This window comes from Papio anubis, chromosome 11 (assembly GCF_008728515.1).
Source record: "Papio anubis isolate 15944 chromosome 11, Panubis1.0, whole genome shotgun sequence".
Classification (NCBI taxonomy): domain Eukaryota; kingdom Metazoa; phylum Chordata; class Mammalia; order Primates; family Cercopithecidae; genus Papio; species Papio anubis.
This window is the reverse complement of record NC_044986.1, coordinates 76,470,478-76,491,680: the sequence shown is the minus strand read 5'-3', so window position 1 is coordinate 76,491,680 and position 21,203 is coordinate 76,470,478. Positions and strand designations below refer to the sequence as shown.

General features: G+C 48.5%; 1 protein-coding gene across 10 annotated transcripts in view; it reads left to right on the top strand.

The window, feature by feature from the left end:
- ANXA11 (annexin A11) overlaps positions 1-21,203 on the top strand; it is a 47,171-nt gene that overhangs the window by 8,769 nt on the left and 17,199 nt on the right. For 6 of the 10 annotated variants that reach the window (XM_009214504.3, XM_009214497.2, XM_009214501.2 and 3 more), the window contains one exon: positions 20,934-20,996. In XM_009214504.3, coding sequence (XP_009212768.1) covers positions 20,942-20,996 — 55 coding nt within the window. In that variant the 5' untranslated portion in view covers positions 20,934-20,941. Of the gene's footprint in view, positions 1-8,910; positions 9,097-9,190; positions 11,003-19,756; positions 20,587-20,933; positions 20,997-21,203 lie in introns of those variants that run through there. The other 4 variants (XM_017962849.3, XM_009214496.3, XM_031652330.1 and 1 more) reach the window with 3 other exon arrangements.

The following is a 21,203-nucleotide window of genomic DNA, read 5'->3' as shown; positions in this document are numbered from 1 at the left end:
CTCCCTGCCCCCAGAATTCCTGGGGCCTATGTAATAGAGACACCAAATAGGTGCCACCCAGAGAGTGGAAGAAATGAGTCAGGGTCCACCGGGGTTCCTGCCAGTATTCAGTATGTGTCAGGGGCCTCACAGTGCAAGCCCTGTGGCAGGTGGTGGTGGGGGACAGGAAGAGAGGCCTGTCCTACAGCCTGTAGCACGGATGCTCTCATGGGGAGGCCTGGGAAAAGAGTGTCTGGCTCTGGCACTTGGGTGTGTGACCTTTGCATGTCAAGAGTCAGCTCAGCCTTGGTTCCCTTGCTTATAAAATGAGGATGATAATACCTATCCAATAGGGGCATTGTGGCAGTTAATGAGCTAATATATAGGGAGGTAATATGTGTATCTATCCTAGAAGTTAGAAAAAGGGGAGCTTATTAGAACACTAGAGAAGATGGAAAACATTTTAGGACAAGTGCTGGGAGAGTTCCAGGAAGAGTGAGCATTGTGGCTGGGAGATCAGGGTGGGTTTCCTGAGAGAGATATGATATGGTTTGGCTGTGTCCCCACCCAAATCTCAAATTCCCACGGGTTGTGGAAGGGACTTGGTGGGAGGTAACTGAACCATGGGGGCAGGTCTTTCCCATGCTGTTCTCATGATAGTGAATGAGTCTCACAAGATCTGATACTTTTATAAAGGGGACTTTCCCTGCACAAGCTCTCTTCTTGTCTGCTGCCATATGAGATGTGCCTTTCACCTTCCGCCATGATTGTGAGGCCTCCCCAGTCACGTGGAACTGAGTCCATTAAACCTCTTTCTTTTGTAAATTGCCCAGTCTCGGTTATATCTTATCAGCAGTGTGAAAATGAACTAATACAAGGTGGAACTTCATCTGGACTCAGGGAAGGCCAGGAGACAGGAGGTCAGACCAGCTAGAGGGACCACCTAAGCAGAGGTGTCCTGAAAAGGGAAAGTGCTGAGCTGGACTGGGCTAAGGACATGCATTTTCTGTGCTTCTCTCCATCATGCATGTCCCTGAGGTACCTTCTGTTTTCTTGCTGTTCCTCAGTGGCCCAGTGTGAATGACTCTTGGCTCCAGACTGCTTGACACAGCTTAGGATGCCAGCTGCAGAAGGGTCAGCCCATTCCCAAGTGAAGGTGTTCTCTCCTCCAGAGTGAGCTGCAGGTCCCTCAACTTCCTGCTGCATGTGGCTGACTGGGGAGCTTGTCACCATCTGAAGAGCAGCCCTTGATAAGGGATATTTGGAAAGGTTTCCTGAGGCTTCTAAGCAGAGCAGGGGTGCTCAGCCATTTGGAGCTGGAATATACACTCTGTTAAGTCTCCCAGGCTTGAAGGGGCTGAGCTTCCAGAGTGGTTTGAACAGGCCCGGAGGACTGGCTGATGGGCATCAGGGCCTCTCCAGGAGAGGCCAGGGGATACCCTGCTGCCATCACACTCTTCAGTCTTCTTCACTTCTCTTCCTCAGCCTGTGGTGAGAGAAGGGCCTGTGCTGGCCATTCATAAGGAGATGAGATGGCTCATCACAACTGGAAGAGCCCTGGTAAACCTCTACTCCTGTGATCACAAATGCAGATTCCTGCAAGGACAGCCCCGGCAGCTGAAGGAGAGAGGGAGGGAGGTGCGCAGTTGTTGCCAGCCCTAGCCGAGTGTCACCATGCAGAAATGTGGGACCCTTGTTGCCAGAGTTCCCGTTTTAATATTTTTGAAAGATTTAAGCCAGAGTCTCCCTTTTGCAGCCCTTTCCTCCCTCCAATGAAATAATGCTATTGAGCTCCAAAACCTTCAGGAGCCCCAGGTTCTGAGAGGCAGCATGCAGACCCCTGAGGCCCTGCAGGCGCACTCACTGAAAATAGGTGAGGTAGACGAGGCCGGGAGGGCTTAGGTTTGCCAAGGCCCCTCAGAGTGAGGCCAGTTTCTCAGACGCCCCTATGCTCCACTCCCAGGGAACACATTTTCTGAATTCTTTGTCTTCCCCCGCACTCTTCCTGGGAGTGGCTCTTAAATATTGTAGTGTGTGTTTCCTGGAAGTGCGCTATTGTGTTTATCTCCCCATGTAGTTGGAAAGCATGATGCAGGCCAGGACTTTATTTTTTTCTTCCCTATCCCGGGGAGTCTAGCCCAGCCCCTGGTGCCTCCATAAACCCAGGTGGGATTGCTGTGAAGCTAATGAAACGGAAGCTTCAGGCCCCTGGACTTGAAGCACCCTAGTGAGGGGCCGTGGGAGGGGCACTAGCAGTGAGTTCACAGAGTCCTATGATTTGTAACATTCGCAGAAAACTAAGATGTTTTGTATTCTTTGTCCTGAAGAGGGCTGCTAACATTGTGTAAGCTTACGGCCCCACAAAACCTGGACCTACTGCAGATGCTGGTACCAGTCTCACAGATTGGCTGCTAGTGTTTGATTTTAACTTTCCCCTAAAAAATATGTGCCTGTTTTTTCAGAAAGCAGTTGTAGAATGTAGTTCACCAGGCTGGTCAACATGGCGAAACCCCATCTCTACTAAAATTACAGAAATTAGCTGGGAGTATAGGCATGCGTCTCCGCACCAGACTAATTTCTGTATTTTTAGTAGAGACGGGGTTTTGCCATGTTGGCCAGGCTGATCTCGAACTCCTGACCTCAAGTGATCTGCCCGCCTTGGCCTCCCAAAGTGCTGCGATTACACTGCGCCTGGCAGAAGTAATATTCTCTTTCTAAAGTTAGATAATAAAGGATGCTTATTTTATTATGCTTTATAATTCATCTATATGTTGTATTTATTGCTATATTATAAACATTTTATAATAAAAAATGAAGAAAGCCAAATATGTTGATCCAAAAGGCTTATAATGAAGCCAGCAGTCCCGACACATCCTTCCTCTTTCCCTCTTTCTCCAGAGTTAACCATTTTTAACTCTTTATTTTTAATGAATAGGCTTATATGACTGTTTCTTAATTTATCAGTTTTGAAATATGTTGACTTCCTGCTTGATAGATTAGGAACCAATATATACATCAATATTTAATGTCTGCATTATTGTGACCATAAATTGTATTGTTCGATGCTGTGCCAGTATTGTGCTGTGGTCACACATTAGGAGTACAATCCTTCCTGTCCCATTATTCCTCAAGTGGATGCTGTCCCTGCTTGGGGGCCTGATTTTCTGTGTATCTATTGTTCCAAACTGGCCTAGTTGCTCCCCAGGCCTGCTGCTCAGCTGTTGTCCAGGGACATCTTTTTACAGTCTTCTGTGTTAGATTTTCCTGTTCCTAGATCCTATATATTTTATTTTCTTTATTTTCCTTATGTATGTTCTCATTTTGCTGAAATCATCCAGAAGTTCCTAAGAAAAGTGCATGGAAGGTAGATTTTGTTTCGTTTTGTTTTGTTTTGTTTTTGTTTTTGAAGCTTGTGTGCCTGCAAATATCTCTGTCCCTCCCTAATGGATAGAAATATCCATTCCAAATATCTCTATACAGTAGTGGTTAATTTAGCTGGCTATACAATTATAAACTGAAAATAATTTCCTTCCCAAACACTGAACACATTATTCTGTTATCTTCTAGTTTCCAGTCTGGCTGTTGAAGTCCAGTGTCCTTCCAGTTCCCCTAAAAAGGACCCTTGTTCTTTCTTTTCTAAAGTTTTAGTATCTTTCTTTTGCCTCTTGTGTTCTCAAATTTCACAATGATTGCTTTGCTGACCTTTTTGCTTTGTGGATATAATATTTTCTCTTCCGTCACTGAGGATATTATTGATTATATTTTTGTCCTCTGCTTCTCATCATTGTCTGTTTCTTTGATTCCTTTTCTTCTGTTTTGGTCTCTCCCTTTCTTGGTATAGACTTTCTCAGATGTCCTGTGACCCTTTGCTGTCTGTATGAAGAGGGAGACCATAAAAATCTGATTAAAGTACATAGGTGAAATGTACAGGAGGGGCAGGATTTTATCACATCTCTTCCTCCTTCAGTGTGTTTCCTGGAAGGCAGTCATTCCCCAATATTGCAAAATTAATCTCTCCTCAGCCCTGGTCTTCCCACTGTACCTGCTGTTGCCTCGGGCAGGAAGCAGCAACCCAGGCTTGAACTCTCACGGGCTGCCCGCCTGATGGAACAAAAAGAATCATCCTAAAGAACTGGGCCTGAGTCTGCCAGCGGCTCTGAGGACAGGAAGCCTCTCCACCCACCCACCCTGCCCTGGGAACGACGAGCTCTAGCCTGGGAGTGGGGATTGGGCATCAGCCCTCTTAGGCTCCTGCTGTATCACCTTCGCATGCCACATGCCAGTTTTCCCGTTTGTGAAATGGGGTGAGGTGGGGTTGGTGGGAGTGAACTGAGTCGTCTCTGAGGTGCTGAACTGGCCTCTGGCATCCCGGTTGCGAGGTCTTGGCCGATGGGGTGTGATGGCCCTGCCTGTGCAAATCTGACTGGGCAAATGCTGACTGGCAAATGCTGACTGGGCCTGCGTAGACTGGCCACACGGAAGCCACTGAGGGCCCAAGTCCCCTGGTGACTCATGTTGACTGGTAATTCAAGTTAACACACCTGTAACGAGCCTGTTCCCGACACGTGGGAGAGGCAAGCACCTGGTTCCTGCTTCATTGTTGGAAAGGGTTTTTTTGTAGTGTTGGTGGTTTAATACTTCCCTTGTTGAAGAAAGCTGGCTGAGTTAGGTAGACGTGTTCACAGAGCTTTCATGCAAAGAGAAGAGAGGCCCTTGGAAAGAAAATGCCATAGAAGGATCTGGAAGGGAAGAGAGAAGGAATGGTCACTGTATATATTAGTTTTCTTTAAAGTTTTTGTTGTTGTTGTTTGTTTGTTTTTGTTTTTTGAGACAGAGTCTTGCTCTGTCACCCAGGCTGGAGTGCAGTGGCACAATCTTGGCTCACTGCAACCTGTGCCTCCTGGGTTTAAGCAATTCCTGAGTAGCTGGGACTACAGGCATGTGCCAGCACGCCTGGCTAATTTTTGTATTTTTGTTTTTATTTTATTTTATTTTGAGACGGAGGTTTGCTCTTTTTGCCCAGGCTGGAATGCAATGGCATGATCTCGGCTCACTGCAACCTCCGCCTCTCAGGTTCAAGTAATTCTCCTGCCTCAGCCTCCCGAGTAGCTGGGATTACAGGTGCATACCACCATGCCCAGCTAATTTTGTATTTTTAGTAGAGATGGGGTTTCACTATGTTGGCCAGGCTGGTCTTGAGCTCCTGACCTCAGGTGATCCACCTGCCTCGGCCTCCCAAAGTGCTGGGATTACAGGCATGAATCACTGTGCCCGGCCAATTTTTGTATTTTTAGTAGAGACATGGTCTCACTATGTTGCCCAGGCTGGTCTCAAACTCCTGGCCTCTTGCAATCCACCCACCTCGGCCTCCCAAAGTGCTAGGGCACGCGTGAGCCACCGTGCCTGGCCAGTAGTTTTCTTTAGAAATTTTTTTTTATTATAAATTAACATTTATAATATGTCAATTTATGGTGTACAAAGTGATGTTATAATCTACGAATACAATATGAAATAATTAAAGCAAACTAGTTAATATATCCATCACCTCAAATAGTTTTCAACAATTAGTTTTCCATTACTGCTGTAACAAATTACTACAAACATGTGGCTTAAAACCATGCAACTCTTTTTGTGGTAAAAATATACACAACATAAAACTTACCATTTTACCCACTGTTAGGTGTGCAGCTCAATGGTGTTAAATACATTCACTTTGTTGTGCAACAGTCATTACCGTGCATCTCCAGAAGGTTCTCATTTCCCAAACTGACTCTGTACTTATGAAATGTAAACTCCCCATTCCCTCTTACCCAAGCCCTGGCCAACAGCAGTCTACTTTCTGTCCTTATGAATTTGACTACTTTGGAGACCTCATATAGGTGGAATCAGAAGTATTTGTTCTTTTGTGTCTGGTTTGTTTCATTTAGCATAATGTGTTGAAGTTTTATCCACGTTGTAGCATATGTTAGCTTTCTTCCGTACTGAGGCTGAATGATACTCTCTTTTTATGTGGAGATCTCGTTTTGTTTATCCATTCATCCATCGATGGCGCTTGGGTTGTTTCCAGCTTTTGACTACTGTGAATTAGGCTGCTGTGAACATGGGTGTACAAATGTCTGTGGGAGTCCCTGCTTTATTTCCTTTGGGTATATAGGTTGAGTATCCCAAATCTGAACTATTCCAAAGTCCGAAACTTTTTGAGCTCTAACATGATGCTCAAAGGAAGTACTCATTGAAGCATTTTGGATGTTGGATTTTTGCATTTTGGATGCACAATGGTAAGTATGATGCCAGTATTCCAAAATCTGAAATCATCTGGTCTGAAGACCAGCATGTCTGAAACATTGCTGGTCCCACATATTTTGAGTGAGAGGTACACGGCCTGTATGCTCAGGAGTGAGATTGCTGGATCATACGTATGGTAGTTCTATGTTTAATTTTTTGAGGAATCTCCATACTGTTTTCCATAGTGGCTGCACTATTTTACCACATGGCTTTTTTATCTTAACAGTTTTATCTAATGGTCTCTTGGATGTCATGGTGCTAAAATCAAGGTGTTGGCAGGGTTGTGTCTTTGTCTGGTGGCCCTGGAGGTGAATGCTTCCTTGTCCTTTCCAGCTTTAGAGGCCATCTGAGTTCCGTGGCACTTGGTCCCTTTCCTCCATGGGTGGAATCCCTCTCATGCCTGGACTCTTTCCTGCTTATTCTTCCTTTTCATCCTTAACCCAGAAACAAAGGCTCTCTGCTTTGAAAGACCCTTTTCATTGGATTGGGCCCACCTGGATAATCTAGGCTAGTCTCCCCATTTCATGGCGGATAACCTTAATCATGTCAGGACGGTACGTTTTACCATGTAAAGTAACGCATTCACAGGTACCGGGGATGTCTTTGAGGGACCTAATCAGGGAAGCTGATGGTAGCTGAGTTTCAGGCTCTGAAAAGCCCTCCCTCTACCCCTTCCCTTACTAGCATTTTCCTGAGACCCCGGGACCCTAAGGGTTGGCTGGACACTACCCTTACTGTGTGGGCTGGGCTGGTCCCCTGGCGGAAGCCTGACACCAGATGAGGTTAGTGTGTGCCCAGCATCTGTGACCCTTTTCTCCCTCTCCAAATGTCAAAGCCTGGCCTCTTTGGCCACTTGGGAGAGATCAACACTAGGTATGTTAGTCACAAAGTGAAGATAACTATGTCCTGCTTTACAAAGCGCGTTCCTGTTCTTTTTACTTTTAGTCCTCATAGTAATCCAAGGTGTACCCCACCAAGGTGGGGTACATCAGATCTTTGCAGACAGAATGGAGGTTCAGAGAGGTTAAGTTGCCCAGGGAGGGTCACACATTAAGCAGTTGCTTTAGGAACCAGACCTTGTCTCCAGGCTAATGCCTCCTAGGGACTGAGTTAAAATTAACTGAGCACCTGCTGTATGCTAATACCTGTTGTAGAGCTATATATATATGAATACTATATTCTCACAGCTGTGTAATGAGATGGATGCATTTTTCCTCTTTTTACAGGTGAGGAGGAAGGCTCAGAGAGGTCAATCTTTATGTCCAGGGTCACACAGCTAACAAGAGGTAGAGCTAGAATGGAATCATTGTCATTGGACTCTGAACCCTGTGTGCCATCCCGGTAGCCCAACAGCAGTGTTAGAAGATGATATCAGAGCTGTGTGGGCTGTGGTAAAACTCATGCAGCAGAATTGAGAAGTCCAGTGTGACTGTCCTGTGATGTTTGGGGCTCTTGACGGGGGAGTGTGGGCTGTGAAAAGATGGGGGAGCTGGTTTAGAGTGTGTGAGAGAGAGTAATTGGGGTGGTAGAAGGGCCTACCGAGAATCTAGGGGTAGACATTGTGAAGCCAGTGTCAGTGAGACTCAGGCCCTGTGTCTTGGGTAACCTGCTGAGCTTCCCTTTACCTCACACCGCAAGATGAGGGAGGGGTTTAGAGAAGTTTTTGCTTCCTTCCGGCAGAGTTGCTGGAAGGGTTGTCTTGTAGACAGTAACTGCTGCAGGGCTTGGAGTGTGGCACGTCCCTGTGGGCCCAGGAGCTCTGGGAGGAGCTGGGTTGGACTTTGCAGTGATTGGAGTGACCTGACAGCTAAGAGGGGTGGGATTGACAGGGAAGCCTCAGCCACCCTGGGACTTGTGCCTGATTGACATCAGCCCACTACCATTGTTTTGTTCGTCCCTCCTAGGCGGGCCCTGGGAGAAGCTCCCTCTGCTCAGGTGGTGTAACTGGCAGTGGCTTCCCCATGCGGAAGTGGGCAAACAAAGACAGAGACCTGCGTCCCCTCCCCGCCCCTGCCACCTGCACTTACAAACACAACCCACTGTTTCCCTTTTTGGGAGTAAGTGTGTGAGTGTGTGCGTGTGCATCCATAGGTTCCGTCTAAATCCGTTCAGGCTGCTGTAATAAAATATCATAGACCGGGTGGTTTATAAACAACAGAAGTACATTGCTCACAGTTGTGGAGGCTGGAAGTTGAAGGTGAAGGTGCCAGCTGACTCAGTGTCTGGTGAGGGCCCACTTTTTGGTTCACAAATAGGATAGTACCTTCTCCCTGTGTCCCCACATGGTGGAAAGGGTTGGGCCCTCTGGGCTGTCTTTTATAAGGGTGTGAATCCCATTCATGACAGCTCCAACCTCATAACCTTCCAGAGGCCCCACCTCCAGATGTCATCACATTGGGAGTTGGGATTTCAATAAATTGAATTTTGGGGAGACAGAAGCATTCAAACTATAGCAGGTCTTGGCCACACTTTGGAGTCAGAGCTTGGGTGGGGGGCTTTTTCTGTCACTGCCACTATGTCTGTTACAAGAACCTCAGCGTCCTCCAGGACCTGAGTGCCCATCATATGCTGGCCTGCGTGGCAGCCAGATACTAACACTGTGTCTCTGTCACCTTCTTCCTCTGCTGCCTACTTTCCACTCCTCAGAAATTCTGAATCGGACTCAGCATTTGACGGAGCATTGGCTCTTGTGTGAGCCCATTTGGTGTGAGTTACAGATGACTCTGCCCACAAAGAGGAGTGGCCCAGCTTGCAGGGAAGCCTGCTCTGGAGGAGCGTGACAGAGAGAACTGCGTGTGATGCTGTGTGCTCTCGGCCTGCCTCATATGGAGAGTGAGTTCCTCCTCACTTGCCCCCACCCCCCTTCTCAGCACCTGGTCTGAAAAGGCAGGCAGTAGGAGAGAAGATGGCCCCGTCCGTGCCACGCCTCAGTGAAGGTTCTGAGGACAGGCTCCAGTGCCTGCAGGGTTGGAGCTTCTTGCAGGCCAAGGCCCTGCCTCTGTGGATCCCTCTCCCAGGCAGGTTTCCTCTCCAAGGGTCTTTCAGATCTCCCTGCCCTGTGGCCTCCCTCCACCATCAGTCTTGCCTCCACTGCCCTCTCTACTACTGGAGTGGAGCAGGCCCCCAGACACCCAGGCACGTGGAGGGGATGGAAAGAAAACAGTGCCAATTTCCTGTTGGTGCTTTCTCTATTGGGAGGCTGGAAAATCTAACACAGCCATGCCAGTGTGCTCCCCACTCCCATCCTCCACCTGTCACGCTGCCCTGACCCTTCCCAATTCCGTGTTTCTCTCCCACCCTTTCCCTTCCCCCTTCAGTCCCCACAGTTCTCATCCTGGGCATTATCAAATGGCCCGGGCTCCTCTCTTTCTTATTTTGTTTTGGAGAAACAGGATGTCATGATATGTTACATGATATAATGGGAAAAAAACTTGGTATTAAACTGTTACTATCCCCATTTTACAGATGGGGAAAACTGAGGTGCAGAATGGTCATGTAAACCGTTAAGATCGCATAACTGGTGGGGAGCAGGACTGGGATGTGAACCTGGGTAGTCTGGCTTCAGAGTCCATGTTCTTCTCACCATCCTCCACTGCCTTCAATGAAGTACCTGGGGTCATACAGTGAAACCAGACTTAGAAGCCAGGTATCCTGATTCTGAATTCCATGCTGTTTCATCATACCAGTATTTCTAAAGCTCTATTCTTAAAATACTAGTTCCTGGGGCCAGTGGGCACTGTGAGGAAGTATAACGTAGTGGTAAAGTCCTGGGCTTTGGAAGCCGACTGCCTGGCTCAGCCATTCAGTAGCTATAACCTTGAGCAAGTTACACAGCCTCTTTGTCCCTCAGTCTTCATTTCTGATATGAGAAGGATAATTTTAGTATTTGTCTCATAGGGTTGTTGTAAAGTTCAGTTCCACGTGAAGCACTTAACACAGTGCCTGGCACATAATAAGCATTCAATAAATGATGACTATTACTATGGCCTAATTAGTTTGGGAAATTTGAGGATAGAGTTAAGCAGGCACCTTTGTTCCAGGATTTATCAGAGCTTTTATTACGCTATTGCAAATTGGCAGTTTCTTGGACAGGGGATGTGTAGTTATAGTACATAACTATACGTAGTAAGCATTTTCTAAACTTTTCGAGCAACTAATCTCTTGCTCTTGTCTGCCTGTCTCGCTCCTTAAACTGCGTGCCTTCTAACTTCACAACTTGCAAGATATGAAGCTGGCATCAGAGAACACATTCAGGGCAGCACTGAGCTGCCCATCACACTGCTTGCTTCTAGGTGAGGCTGAGCTGGGCCTGGGCATCCCAGTTAGATCTGAGCAAGACTTTTGGGGGCAGTAGATGGTAGGTGTTCAGAAGCAAACAGACTTATAGTGAAAATGAACAGACCTGATGCCTAGAGGAAATGTCTGGAGCGTGTATGTTCTGGATACTTGGAGCTGTTCAGCTGTCATCAGTTGACTGTCACGCACTAGGAGGGTCCTGCTCTACAGAAGACCAAAATGCATATTATGGGAGTGTGATGTTCTTGCTGAGAGCCTTGGATTTATAAGTGTTTATTTTGCTCTTCCTTGCCCTGCAGGCCAAATACATCCTATTTGATACTTAAATAGTCTTAGGAGCCAATGAAGGAAGAGGTTATAAAGGAGAAAACTGACTAACTGGCAAAGCAGAAGCCAGTCCCCAGAACTCCATCTATTCTTCCACTCAAGCTGCATTGATGAGGTGCACATTCAGCCAGATGCTTGGGTAACAGTGGGGAACAAGGCTGTGGGACTGCATTTTCAATCTGGAAAACAACATTTGCAGATGATTGGCAGCATCACCACTAGGTAGAGCTCAGTGGTCCTGGAAGAGTCCTAGGGAGGTTGGTTTCCTGGCCCTCTTGTATTGACAGGCGCCCCCTCAAGCATTCCAAGCTCGTACTCTTCCTAAGGTGAATCAGCACCTGAGTCCTTTGCTGGTGTAGAAGCCTGATCTTAACTTAGAGTCCCAGCTGTATTAGTTATATAAACTCTCTCTGTCTGTCTCACACACACACACACACACACACGGTCCCTGATTCAAGATGGTTAAACTTACAGTTTTTCAATTTTATGATGGGGTTACATCACTTTAAGAAGAGCTTATCGGGATGTAACAAGCTCCTCCACTTATGATGGGATTACAATGAGGCTACGATTTTGATTGAGTGCATGTCACTCTTGCACCATCATAAAGTTGAAAAATTGTAAGTCGAACCATCATAAGTTGAGGACTGCTGTGTTGCCAGCATTAAATGCATTTTCAACTAATGATGGGTTTATTGAGACGTAACCCCATCATAAGTCAAGGAGCATCTGTATGTCTTTTGTAAAGACAACGTCTCATTATGTTTCCCAGGCTGGTCTCAAACTCCTGAGCTCAAATGATCTGCCTGCGTCAGCCTCCCAAAGTGCTGGGATTATAGGCATGAGCCACTGTGCCTGGCCTCTTCTTTTCATTTTAAAGAATATATCAGCCGGGATTATTGGACCTGCATGGTTTAAACTAGTGTCTTAGTTCATTTTGTGCTTCTCTAACAAGATATCACAGACTGAGTAATATATAAGCAACAGTAGCTTATTTGGCTCACAGTTCTGGAGACCGAGAAGATCGTGAGGCTGCATCTGGCAAGGGCCTTCTTGCTGCTTCATAACATAGCAGAAGATATCATGTGGGTGAGAGAGAGCAAGAGTGAAAGAGAGAGCATGTTATACTTTTGTAACAAACACACCGGTGTGAGGAGCCCACTTCCTCGGTGACACCTTAATCCATTCATGAGGGTGGAGCCTCTTAAAGGTCCTGCCTCTCAGAACCGTTGTACTGACCATTGAGTTCGCAGCACATGAACTCTGGGGGATACATTTAAATAATAGCAACGATATATTTACATTTTATGGATGCAGCCTTATGGGGAAAGTACTTTAAAAAATAAATTTGTGTGTGTGTGTGTGTGAAAACAGGTTAAGGATCTAATGTTTGAAAAAAAAAAAAAGAAAAAAAACTAATACACAAATGAATATTCCAGCCACCAGGCTGGGGAAGGCCAGTGGAAAATCATTCCACGAAAGCATCCATTTTAGTCCAGGCCTGCTTGGTTTGCTGCTAGGCCCTGAGGGGCAGGGGGTGTCACTGCTGTGTGGCTTCTGGCCCAAGATGATGTTTCTAGGCCCTTGCCTCTCAGCATTAACCTGGTGTAGGCTCTGTTCCCAAATGAGCCCGGTGCTGTCCCTCTGGGGAGGACAGTCCAGAGTCCCAGTCATGGCACTGACACCATCCACCCCTCCTTTCCCTTCCGTGTCCCTGAAGTCAGGCAGGACACCAGCAAATGTGCATGGCCTAGCCTTGCTGGTGGCTGGAGCCCTTATCTCCACCTCCCATTGTTGGGTAGAGACACAGCAAGGCTTCCCTTTTGGTAGGGGGATGACTGAGTGGGGGAGTGAGGCTCTTCTTGCTCTGGCAGTTGCTTCCTGTCCCAGTGTAGCATTTCTAGATTCCTGTGTTAGGGGACTCCGGCTAGTACCCTTTTAGAGCCTGTGGAATTGAATGGTACACTTACGTACACAAAACACGGCTTTAGGGAACAGGCCCTTTTGCAACCCCTGAGAACCACCCTCAGATAGCTGCTCTATGCTTTTGGCATTCACCGAACGCTTTGAGGCTGGCTTCTGATGCAGTGCTGTCATGCCAGACTCCTGTCGACTTTAGTAGGGGTGGCACCATGTTTGAGAGGCCGAAGAAGAGACCCCAGCGCCAGCGAACAAGGCATAGGGCTTATTGAGGGGACTTATATATGGGGCGGTCCAGTGGTGGTAGGCTGGATGGGAGGACCACTACTGGTTGTAAAAAGCATGCAGTTTGGGCCGGGCGCGGTGGCTCAAGCCTGTAATCCCAGCACTTTGGGAGGCCGAGGCGGGCGGATCACGAGGTCAGGAGATCGAGACCATCCTGGCTAACATGGTGAAACCCCGTCTCTACTAAAAATACAAAAAACTAGCCGGGCGTGGTGGCGGGCGCCTGTAGTCCCAGCTACTCGGAGGCTGAGGCAGGAGAATGGCCTGAACCTGGGAGGCGGAGCTTGCAGTGAGCCGAGATCGCGCCACTGCACTCCAGCCTGGGTGACACAGCGCGAGACTCCGTCTCAAAAAAAAAAAAAAAAAAAAAAGCATGCAGTTTGTATGGCAATTTTTTTTTAATGGAGTCTCGCTCTGTTGCCCAGGCTGGAGTGCAATGGCACGGTCTCGGTTTATTGCAACCTCCACCTCCCGGGTTCATGCCATTCTCGTGCCTCAGCTTCCCGAGTAGGTGGGACTACAGGCGCCCGCCACCACGCCCGGCTAATTTTTTGTATTTTTAGTAGAGACATAGCATTTTAATTTAGCATCCTCCTTCCTAACCACCACCACCTGGCAACCTTCATTTAAAGTAGAACAAAGGGCCTTGATCTCCTGTATGGCCTGCATCCCATGGAATGGCTTACGGGTTCTGATGTTCCTTATAGATAAGGAATGGATCTCGAGGTTGGCCACAGTTCCTTAGCTCAGAACTCTGAACACACGTTCTTCTTAGACTGTAGGGTCGTTCTGGGTATGCTTAAGTTAAGTGATTGCTGTCAGGCGCATCTGCCATACAACTGTGGGGGTGCCTAGGTCTAGTGCCTGTCCCTAGAGCTTGCTATTGTGAAGAAGAGTGTGTTAGTCCGTTCTCACACAACTATAAAGAAATATCTGAAACTGGATAATTTGTAAAGAAAAGAGGTTTAATTGGCTCATAGTTCTGCAGGCTGGGCCTTTCCCAGGTTGAAGGGCCCAGAATATGGGAGCCAAGGGACCGGCATTTTTAGCAAGCTCTCCAGGTGAGGGAAAGCATGATGCTGGCATCTACTTGGGGAGGCCTCAGGAAACTTACAATCATGTGGCAGGCAGATCTTAACCTGGCTGGAGCAGGAGGAAGAGAGGTGTGGGGAGGAGGCGCTACACACCTTTAAACAACCAGATCTCACCAGAACTCTGTCCTGAGAGCAGCACCAAAGGGGGAAATCTGCCCCCATGATCCAGTTAACTCCCACCTGGCCCCACCTCCAATGCTGGGAATTATAATTTGATTGTATTGTAATTACAAATTACAATTTGGGCAGGGACACAAATCCAAACCATATCAATGAGTGAGATCAGATAAGCTAGAGAGTGTCCAGTACCTTAAAGGAAAGGGTGTTTCCTAGAGTGTGGACCGCAGAACCAGTTACATCAGAATTACTGGGGACTAGGGGGTATGTGTGCTTGTTTACACTTCAGATTCCTGGGCCTATCCCTGGTTAAAAGGCCCAGAATGGGCCAGGGCAGTAGAGTGTTTAGCGAGCTCTCCAGGTGATTGTCATGCATGATGAAGCAGTGTGGCCTGCAGGCAGGCAGCATCAGCATCACCTGGGAGCCATTGGAAATGCAACTTCTTGGGCCCTGCCCCAGAGACACTGATTTAGAGACTCTGGAGGTGGGGCCCAGCAATCTGGGTTTTAACAAGCCCTATAGGCGACTGTTTTTCAGAAGCACCGATTTAACTGGAGAGGGCCCCAGCTGGATGAAATCAGGTGCACAGCTGCAGGTGGATGGTCGCAGTGCGGAAGGAAGGGCAGTATTTGTGCTGCAGCCTGCCCTGAGAGGCAGGACCAGAGGCCAAAAGTTCCCCAGAGACAGGTTTCTAAGAATTGGACCAATCCCTAAGGAGGCCGGCTGCCTGCTGTGTGCAGGAGGCGCTCTCCATTGAGTCCCCGTGTCAAAGGGCTGTGATCAGAAGCAGGCATAGAGCAGGGGACATGCCCCAGCCATCAGAATTGCACCAGCAGTGTGAAGCATGTCCCTTGCCCCATGCAAGGAAAGAAGGAGGAGAGAGGCGTTGGTCAGGGTGGAAGGTATGATTCTCATGGATGCCAGAGAGAGAGCGAGCAGATCTGCTGGATTATAGCTCACTGTGTTGCCTCTCTCCTAGAGAATGGGGGTTGAACAGGCTAGGGAGGGGGACATGAGGGCCTTAGAAGTCCTGCCGAGCCCAGATTTGGCAGCCCTGGGGTGCCAGGAATGACTCCTCCAAGGACAGTCCCTTGTGGTGGCCTCTTTTGAAAAAATGCAGAGGTCAAAGTTACCAGAAGACCGGACCGTGAGCAGATTTCTTAATTTTCAAAGAAAAGGAGAAGAATGCTGCTTCTGTGAGTCAGAGAGAGTGTGCTGATCCTGCAGCCTCTAGCTTCCTGGAACATGGATAGCTGGGGGGAAGATTGGTGGGCACTGGGAGCCTGTGTCCACCTGAAGATCACCCCTGGCTATTGGGCTGCGTTTACTTTTCTTCTGGGGGTAATTAGGCAGATAAACAGGCTCTCTTCAGAGTAGATGTGCTAGAACCCTCACTTGGGCACGTGGAGAAATGTGTACTGGGTGGTGGCAGTGAGTTGGGGGAGAGCTGGTTAAATGCCTGCACCCACATGATGCCTGGTGTTTGGTGTTGAACTGGGGAGTTCTGAGTATGACAGTTCTGTAGTGTCCCTCGTTGGTCCTTTCATCATGGTTACTTGGCAGAACACAAATGCCATGTCTGTTGCGTCCGTGGATGTAAAACAAAGCTGAGAGAGAGGGGGAAGATGTTTGATGTTGAGCAGAATCCCAGCAGGTCTCAGCAGACTGGAGCAATGGGCAGAATCCAAGGGAGAAATTTCACAGGAGCCCACAGAAGGTCTCTGTGGCCTGGAAAACCCACATGTACCAGTCCAGGGAGGTAGGGAGTAGCATCCACTGGAGGGAGAGGAAGGTCCTGCCCTGCACTCTTCAGACCATACCTGGGGCCTTTGGTTCTGAAAAGAGAAAGATAAGAGTGGGGTCAGGCCAGGCATGGTGACTCACACCTGTAATCTCAGAACTTTGGGAGGCCGAGGCGGGCGGATCATCTGAGGTTAGGGGTTCAAGACCAGCCTGGCCAACATGGTGAAACCCTGTCTCTACTAAAAATACAAAAATCAGCCTGGCCTGGCATGGTGGCAGGTACCTGTAGTCCCAGCTACTTGGGAGGCTGCGGCAGGAGAATTGCTTGAACCCAGGAGGTGGAGGTCACAGTGAGCTGAGATCGTGCCGCTGCACTGCAGCCTGGGTGACACAGTGAGACTCTGTCTCAAAAAAAAAAAAAAAAAAAAAAAAAAAAGAGTGGGGAGCAGACTTGAAACTATTTCAGGCAGAGAATGGTAGAGGGAAAAATGAGGCTATTCTTTCTAAGAAGGGAGGACTAGAGGTGTATCTTCGGGAGAGGGGAAGACCTAGGGTTTCAGGACCACAGCTCACAGTGGGGTCGACCTGCCCTGTGGAGCTGTGCAGGGCAGAGCTCCTAGCCAGGAGGCAGATTTTGACTCCTGCTGGGAAATCCCTTAAAAGCCACCCCAGGAATGAACTCCACGAGTGCCATCAAGGCTGGCCTGCAGGCCCTCCAGGGTTACCAAGGCTGCCTGGAACTGAATGGACCCTGTGTGTGTTCTTTTAGTCTGGGAAGACCAGCCAGGACTTTGGGGGCCAAAAGGCTAGCCTCAAGTGAGCTCAGAAATCCGCACCTGAATTGGGCCTTTTTAGAAGTTTTTTAATGGGCAATACATGTGTGTGGCAGAAAGGCACAGGAAACAGATCTAAACCGGAAGCCTCATTTTCTAGCCCCAGCTTTCCTCTCGAGAGGCAGCTCGTGTTAGCTCGTTTCTTGTGTGTCATTCCAAGGAGGTCCGTGCACGTATGCACACAGGAACCATTTAGTTTGCATGTTTCTGGGTTTTTTATTAGCTTAGTACATTACAGTACTGCACCTTGATTAATAATGGTGATCATTTCATCTTTCCATGTACAGAGCTGGCTAATTCCAGAAATAGCTACAGAGTATCCATTGTTGGATCTCTTGTGGTTTATTTAACCAGCCTCATTGGTGGAGGTTTAGGAGTTGTTGCAGATAGGCTGTAGTAAAATTCATGTCTGTATGACATTTCACACAGGTGTGTGTCTAGGAAAGACACAGAAGTAGAGTTGCTGAGTCAAAGGTGTGTCATTTTAAATTTAAAATTTTGACATCTCTGTATTTTATTTATTTATTTATTTTGGAGACAGAGTCTCACTCTGTCGCCCAGGCTGGAGTGCAGTGGCGCAATCTTGGCTCACTGCAACCTCCGCCTCCCAGGGTCCAGCCATTCTGCTGCCTCAGCCTCCCGAGTAACTGGTATTACAGGCACCTGCCACCACGCCCGGCTAATTTTTATATTTTTAGTAGAGACAGGGTTTCACCATGGCCAGGCTGGTCTCAAACTCCAGACCTCAGGTGATCTACCCACCTCAGCCTCCCAAAGTGCTGGGATTACAGGCGTGAGCCACTGTGCCCGGCTGACATCTGTGTATTTTTAATTGGTGATTTCCTCAGCGCATTGGTGAAGGTAAACGTCTTCAGCTCCTTTTCTGTAACTGCCAGATCTGTTCACATCATTTGACAGTTTCTCTAATGGTTGTTGATCTTTTTCTTATTATATTAATAAAACTTTTTCCCTAAGTTTTTTTCTCATCTTTTTTTTTTTTTTTTTTTTTTTTTAGTTTGTCTCTTATGCTGAAATTTTATTTTCTGCCTTTGGTTCTTGGGGCTACTTCTTTCATTGCATTCTTTGGTCTGGCTGGAATTTACTTGGTGTAAGGAACAGGGTGGTATCCATCTTTTGTTTCTCGGGTTTTTTCCCTGGCCTGGCTGTGTATGGAGCTTTTGGCTTCATTTCTCTGAGAGGAGGCTAGGAGTGGAGAGTGTCTTTGGTGCTCAAAGGTCCTGCCTAGTGGTGTCTCCAGAGAGGAAGGTGACAGAGACACCATCCCGGCTCTTCCTGCTCACCTGTGGGGCAGTTCCTCCTAATAGAAGGTTCCTGGCCCACTGGTCGTTTACATCCCCCAGGTTACCTCCTCACCAGTGAAGTCAGAGGGTTTGGCAGAGTCTGGGCAAGAAGGATCAAGTTGGGGCCGGGACGGGGAGGGCTTTGTACTGACAGCCCACCCAGCCTTAGGGACATGAGTCACACCCTCTCTGAAAGTGATGCCACCGGGGACCTCATCCACCACGTGCTTAGGGGCTCAGAGAGACCGAAAGCTGTGCAAGGAGTAGGTCCTTGGTCCACCCTACAGGAAGCCAGTTCCAGCTCTCTCCAAAGCCGTAGGGCTTTGCCTACAGTCACCCCTGGACCCACTGACCCAAACAAATGACTACACCCATAGGGCTGAAAACCAGATCCACCCTATGGGGACTGGTGGTACCTTAAGGAAGTTCTTAGCTTCCTTAAAAACAGCATGTAGGCCAGGCACGGTGGCTCATGCCTGTAATCCCAGCCCTCTGGGAGGCCGAGGCAGGCAGATCACTTGAGGCCAGGAGTTCAGACCAGCCTGGCCAACATGGCAAAACTCCATCTCTACTAAAAATACAAAAATTAGCCAGGATAGTTGCGCCCTCCTGTTGGAGGCTGAGGCACAAGAATCCCTTGATCCCAGGAGGCGGAGGTTACAGTGAGCTGAGATCGCACCACTGCAGTCCAGCCTGGGTGATAGAGTGAGACCCTGTCTAAAAAATAAAAACAGGCCAGGCGTGGTGGCTCATGCCTATAATCTTAATACTTTGGGAAGCCAAGGCGGGCAGATCACCTGAGGTCAGGAGTTCGAGACCAGCCTGGCCAACATGGTGAAACCCTGTCTCTACTAAAAATACAATTAGCCAGGCGTGGTGGCGGACACCTGTAATCCCAGCTGCTTGGGAGGCTGAGGCAGGGGAATCACTTGAACCCAGGAGGCAGAGGTTGCAGTGAGCCGAGATCATACCATTGCACTCAGCCTGGGTTATAGAGTGAGACCCTGTCTCAAAAAAAATAAATAATAAAAACTTAAAAAGAGCAGCATAGGCTGGGCACAGTGGCTCACACCTGTAATCCCAGCACTTTGGGAGGCCGAGGCCGGTGGATCACAAGGTCAGGAGATCAAGACCATCCTGGCTAACACAGTGAAACCCCATCTCTACTAAATACAAAAAATTAGCCGGGCATGGTGGTGGGCGCCTATAGTCCCAGCTACTCAGGAGGCTGAGGCCGGAGAGTGGTGTGAACCCAGGAGGCAGAGCTTGCAGTGAGCCGAGATCGCGCCACTGCAGTCCAGCCTGGGTGACAGAGCAAGACTCCGCCTCAAAAAAAAAAAAAAAAAATAATAATAATAAAATTAAAATACTCAAAAAATAATAAAATAAAAAGAATAGCATATACCAGCCTGGGCAACATAGTAAGACTCTCAAAAAAAAAAAAAAAATTAGCTGGGTATGGTGGCACATGTCTTTAGGAGGCTGAGGTGGGAGGATTACCTGAGCCCAGGAGGTCAAGGCTGCAGTGAGCCATGATTGTGCCAGTGCACTCCAGCCTGGGTGACAGAGAAAGACCCTGTCTCAAACAAACAAAACCCAACATGCCCAGTTCTTCAAGATAGATATGAAGGGCAACTAGACTCTTATAGTTGGATAGCATGACCAGAACAGTGGTCTTCAAAGTGGGTTCCCTGGACCAGTAACATCATCTGGGAACTTGTTCAAAATGCAAAAACTGGTTCTACTGTCTCAAACTCTTGGTGGAGCCCAGCAATGTGGTTTAACAATCCCATCAGGTGATTCTGATATGCATTGCAGCGTGAGACCCAGTGTGTAAAAAGAAACCACATACCCGAGACGAGCAGGTGTGATTGTTGAGGGAGGCTGCAGGTTTCCTCACATGCCTGCCTGCCATTGGGTGTCTCGGCAAACTGCAGCAGCAGCTGCTATTAGCAAGAGCAGGTAGGTTGCACAATGTAGCTGGTGTCCCTCCTTGCAATTTAACTGGTAGGACATTGCCAAGGGATCCATGTTCAGAGGGACTTCATGAGAGCAGGTGTCTCACCTCGCACCTGTCCAGGCCTCTCTTCTTCCCTTACTGACAGATCTGCAAATCACTTATTTCTCTTAGCAGCCTCTGCTGCAGAAACAGGGTGGTGCTGCCTCATTTGCCCTGGTTCGTCACCCTGCATCAGATGAACCTCCTGAGGGCCCTTTTTGCTTCTAGGAATGATGATTCCATACCTTACCAGGTCCCCTTGCCTGATAAACCAGAGGTTGGAGAATGAAGAGAGACAGGGGCCTCTGACTTCCCCTGTTGCTGAAGGGATGGCAATAAGGACACAGGAAGACAAATAGACAGACTTGGAGCCCTGAGAATGAGGCAGTGCGTCTCTAGCTCTGAGGTGGGAGAACAGACCCAGAGGCACACTGCACCCTTGCCAGCAGAGGCAGGAGCAAAGCTTCAGTGAGAGGGACTTTCAAGGGAACAGCCTGGTGGGCAGTGAATCCTGTTACTGTGGGTGGGGCCAGGGGTGTGGCCGCATGCTGGTGGGTACTGTTTCTAGCTGGAGGCGCCAGCAGGGGGCAGTGAACGGGGCAGTGAACTGGGCTGCGACAAGCAGGGCAGATGCAGCAGCTTCTCCTGCAGGGTCCCAGTTGTGGGGGTGGCTGCCCTCTTGAGAAGCTGGCTCTCACAGGCCAGCAGGGGCTCCCAGGCAGAGCCTGAATGTGCTTTCCTCTTCTCTTCCAGATCTAACCATGAGCTACCCTGGCTATCCCCCACCCCCAGGCGGCTACCCACCAGCTGCACCAGGTAAGAGGGTCTGGGGTAGGGAGGAGAGTGAATACTGCCTCTGTACAGTGGCTGGGAGTGGAGAGGGGAGAACAGTAGTTTCCTCCCTCCCCTCCTCCCCTCACAGCACAGCCCAGCAGGGAAGGAGAGGACAACAGGAGCAGAGAGACAGCCAGCGGGGGCAGGGGCTGGAGAAGAGCATTGAGGCTGAGGCCATGGGAGGCTTGG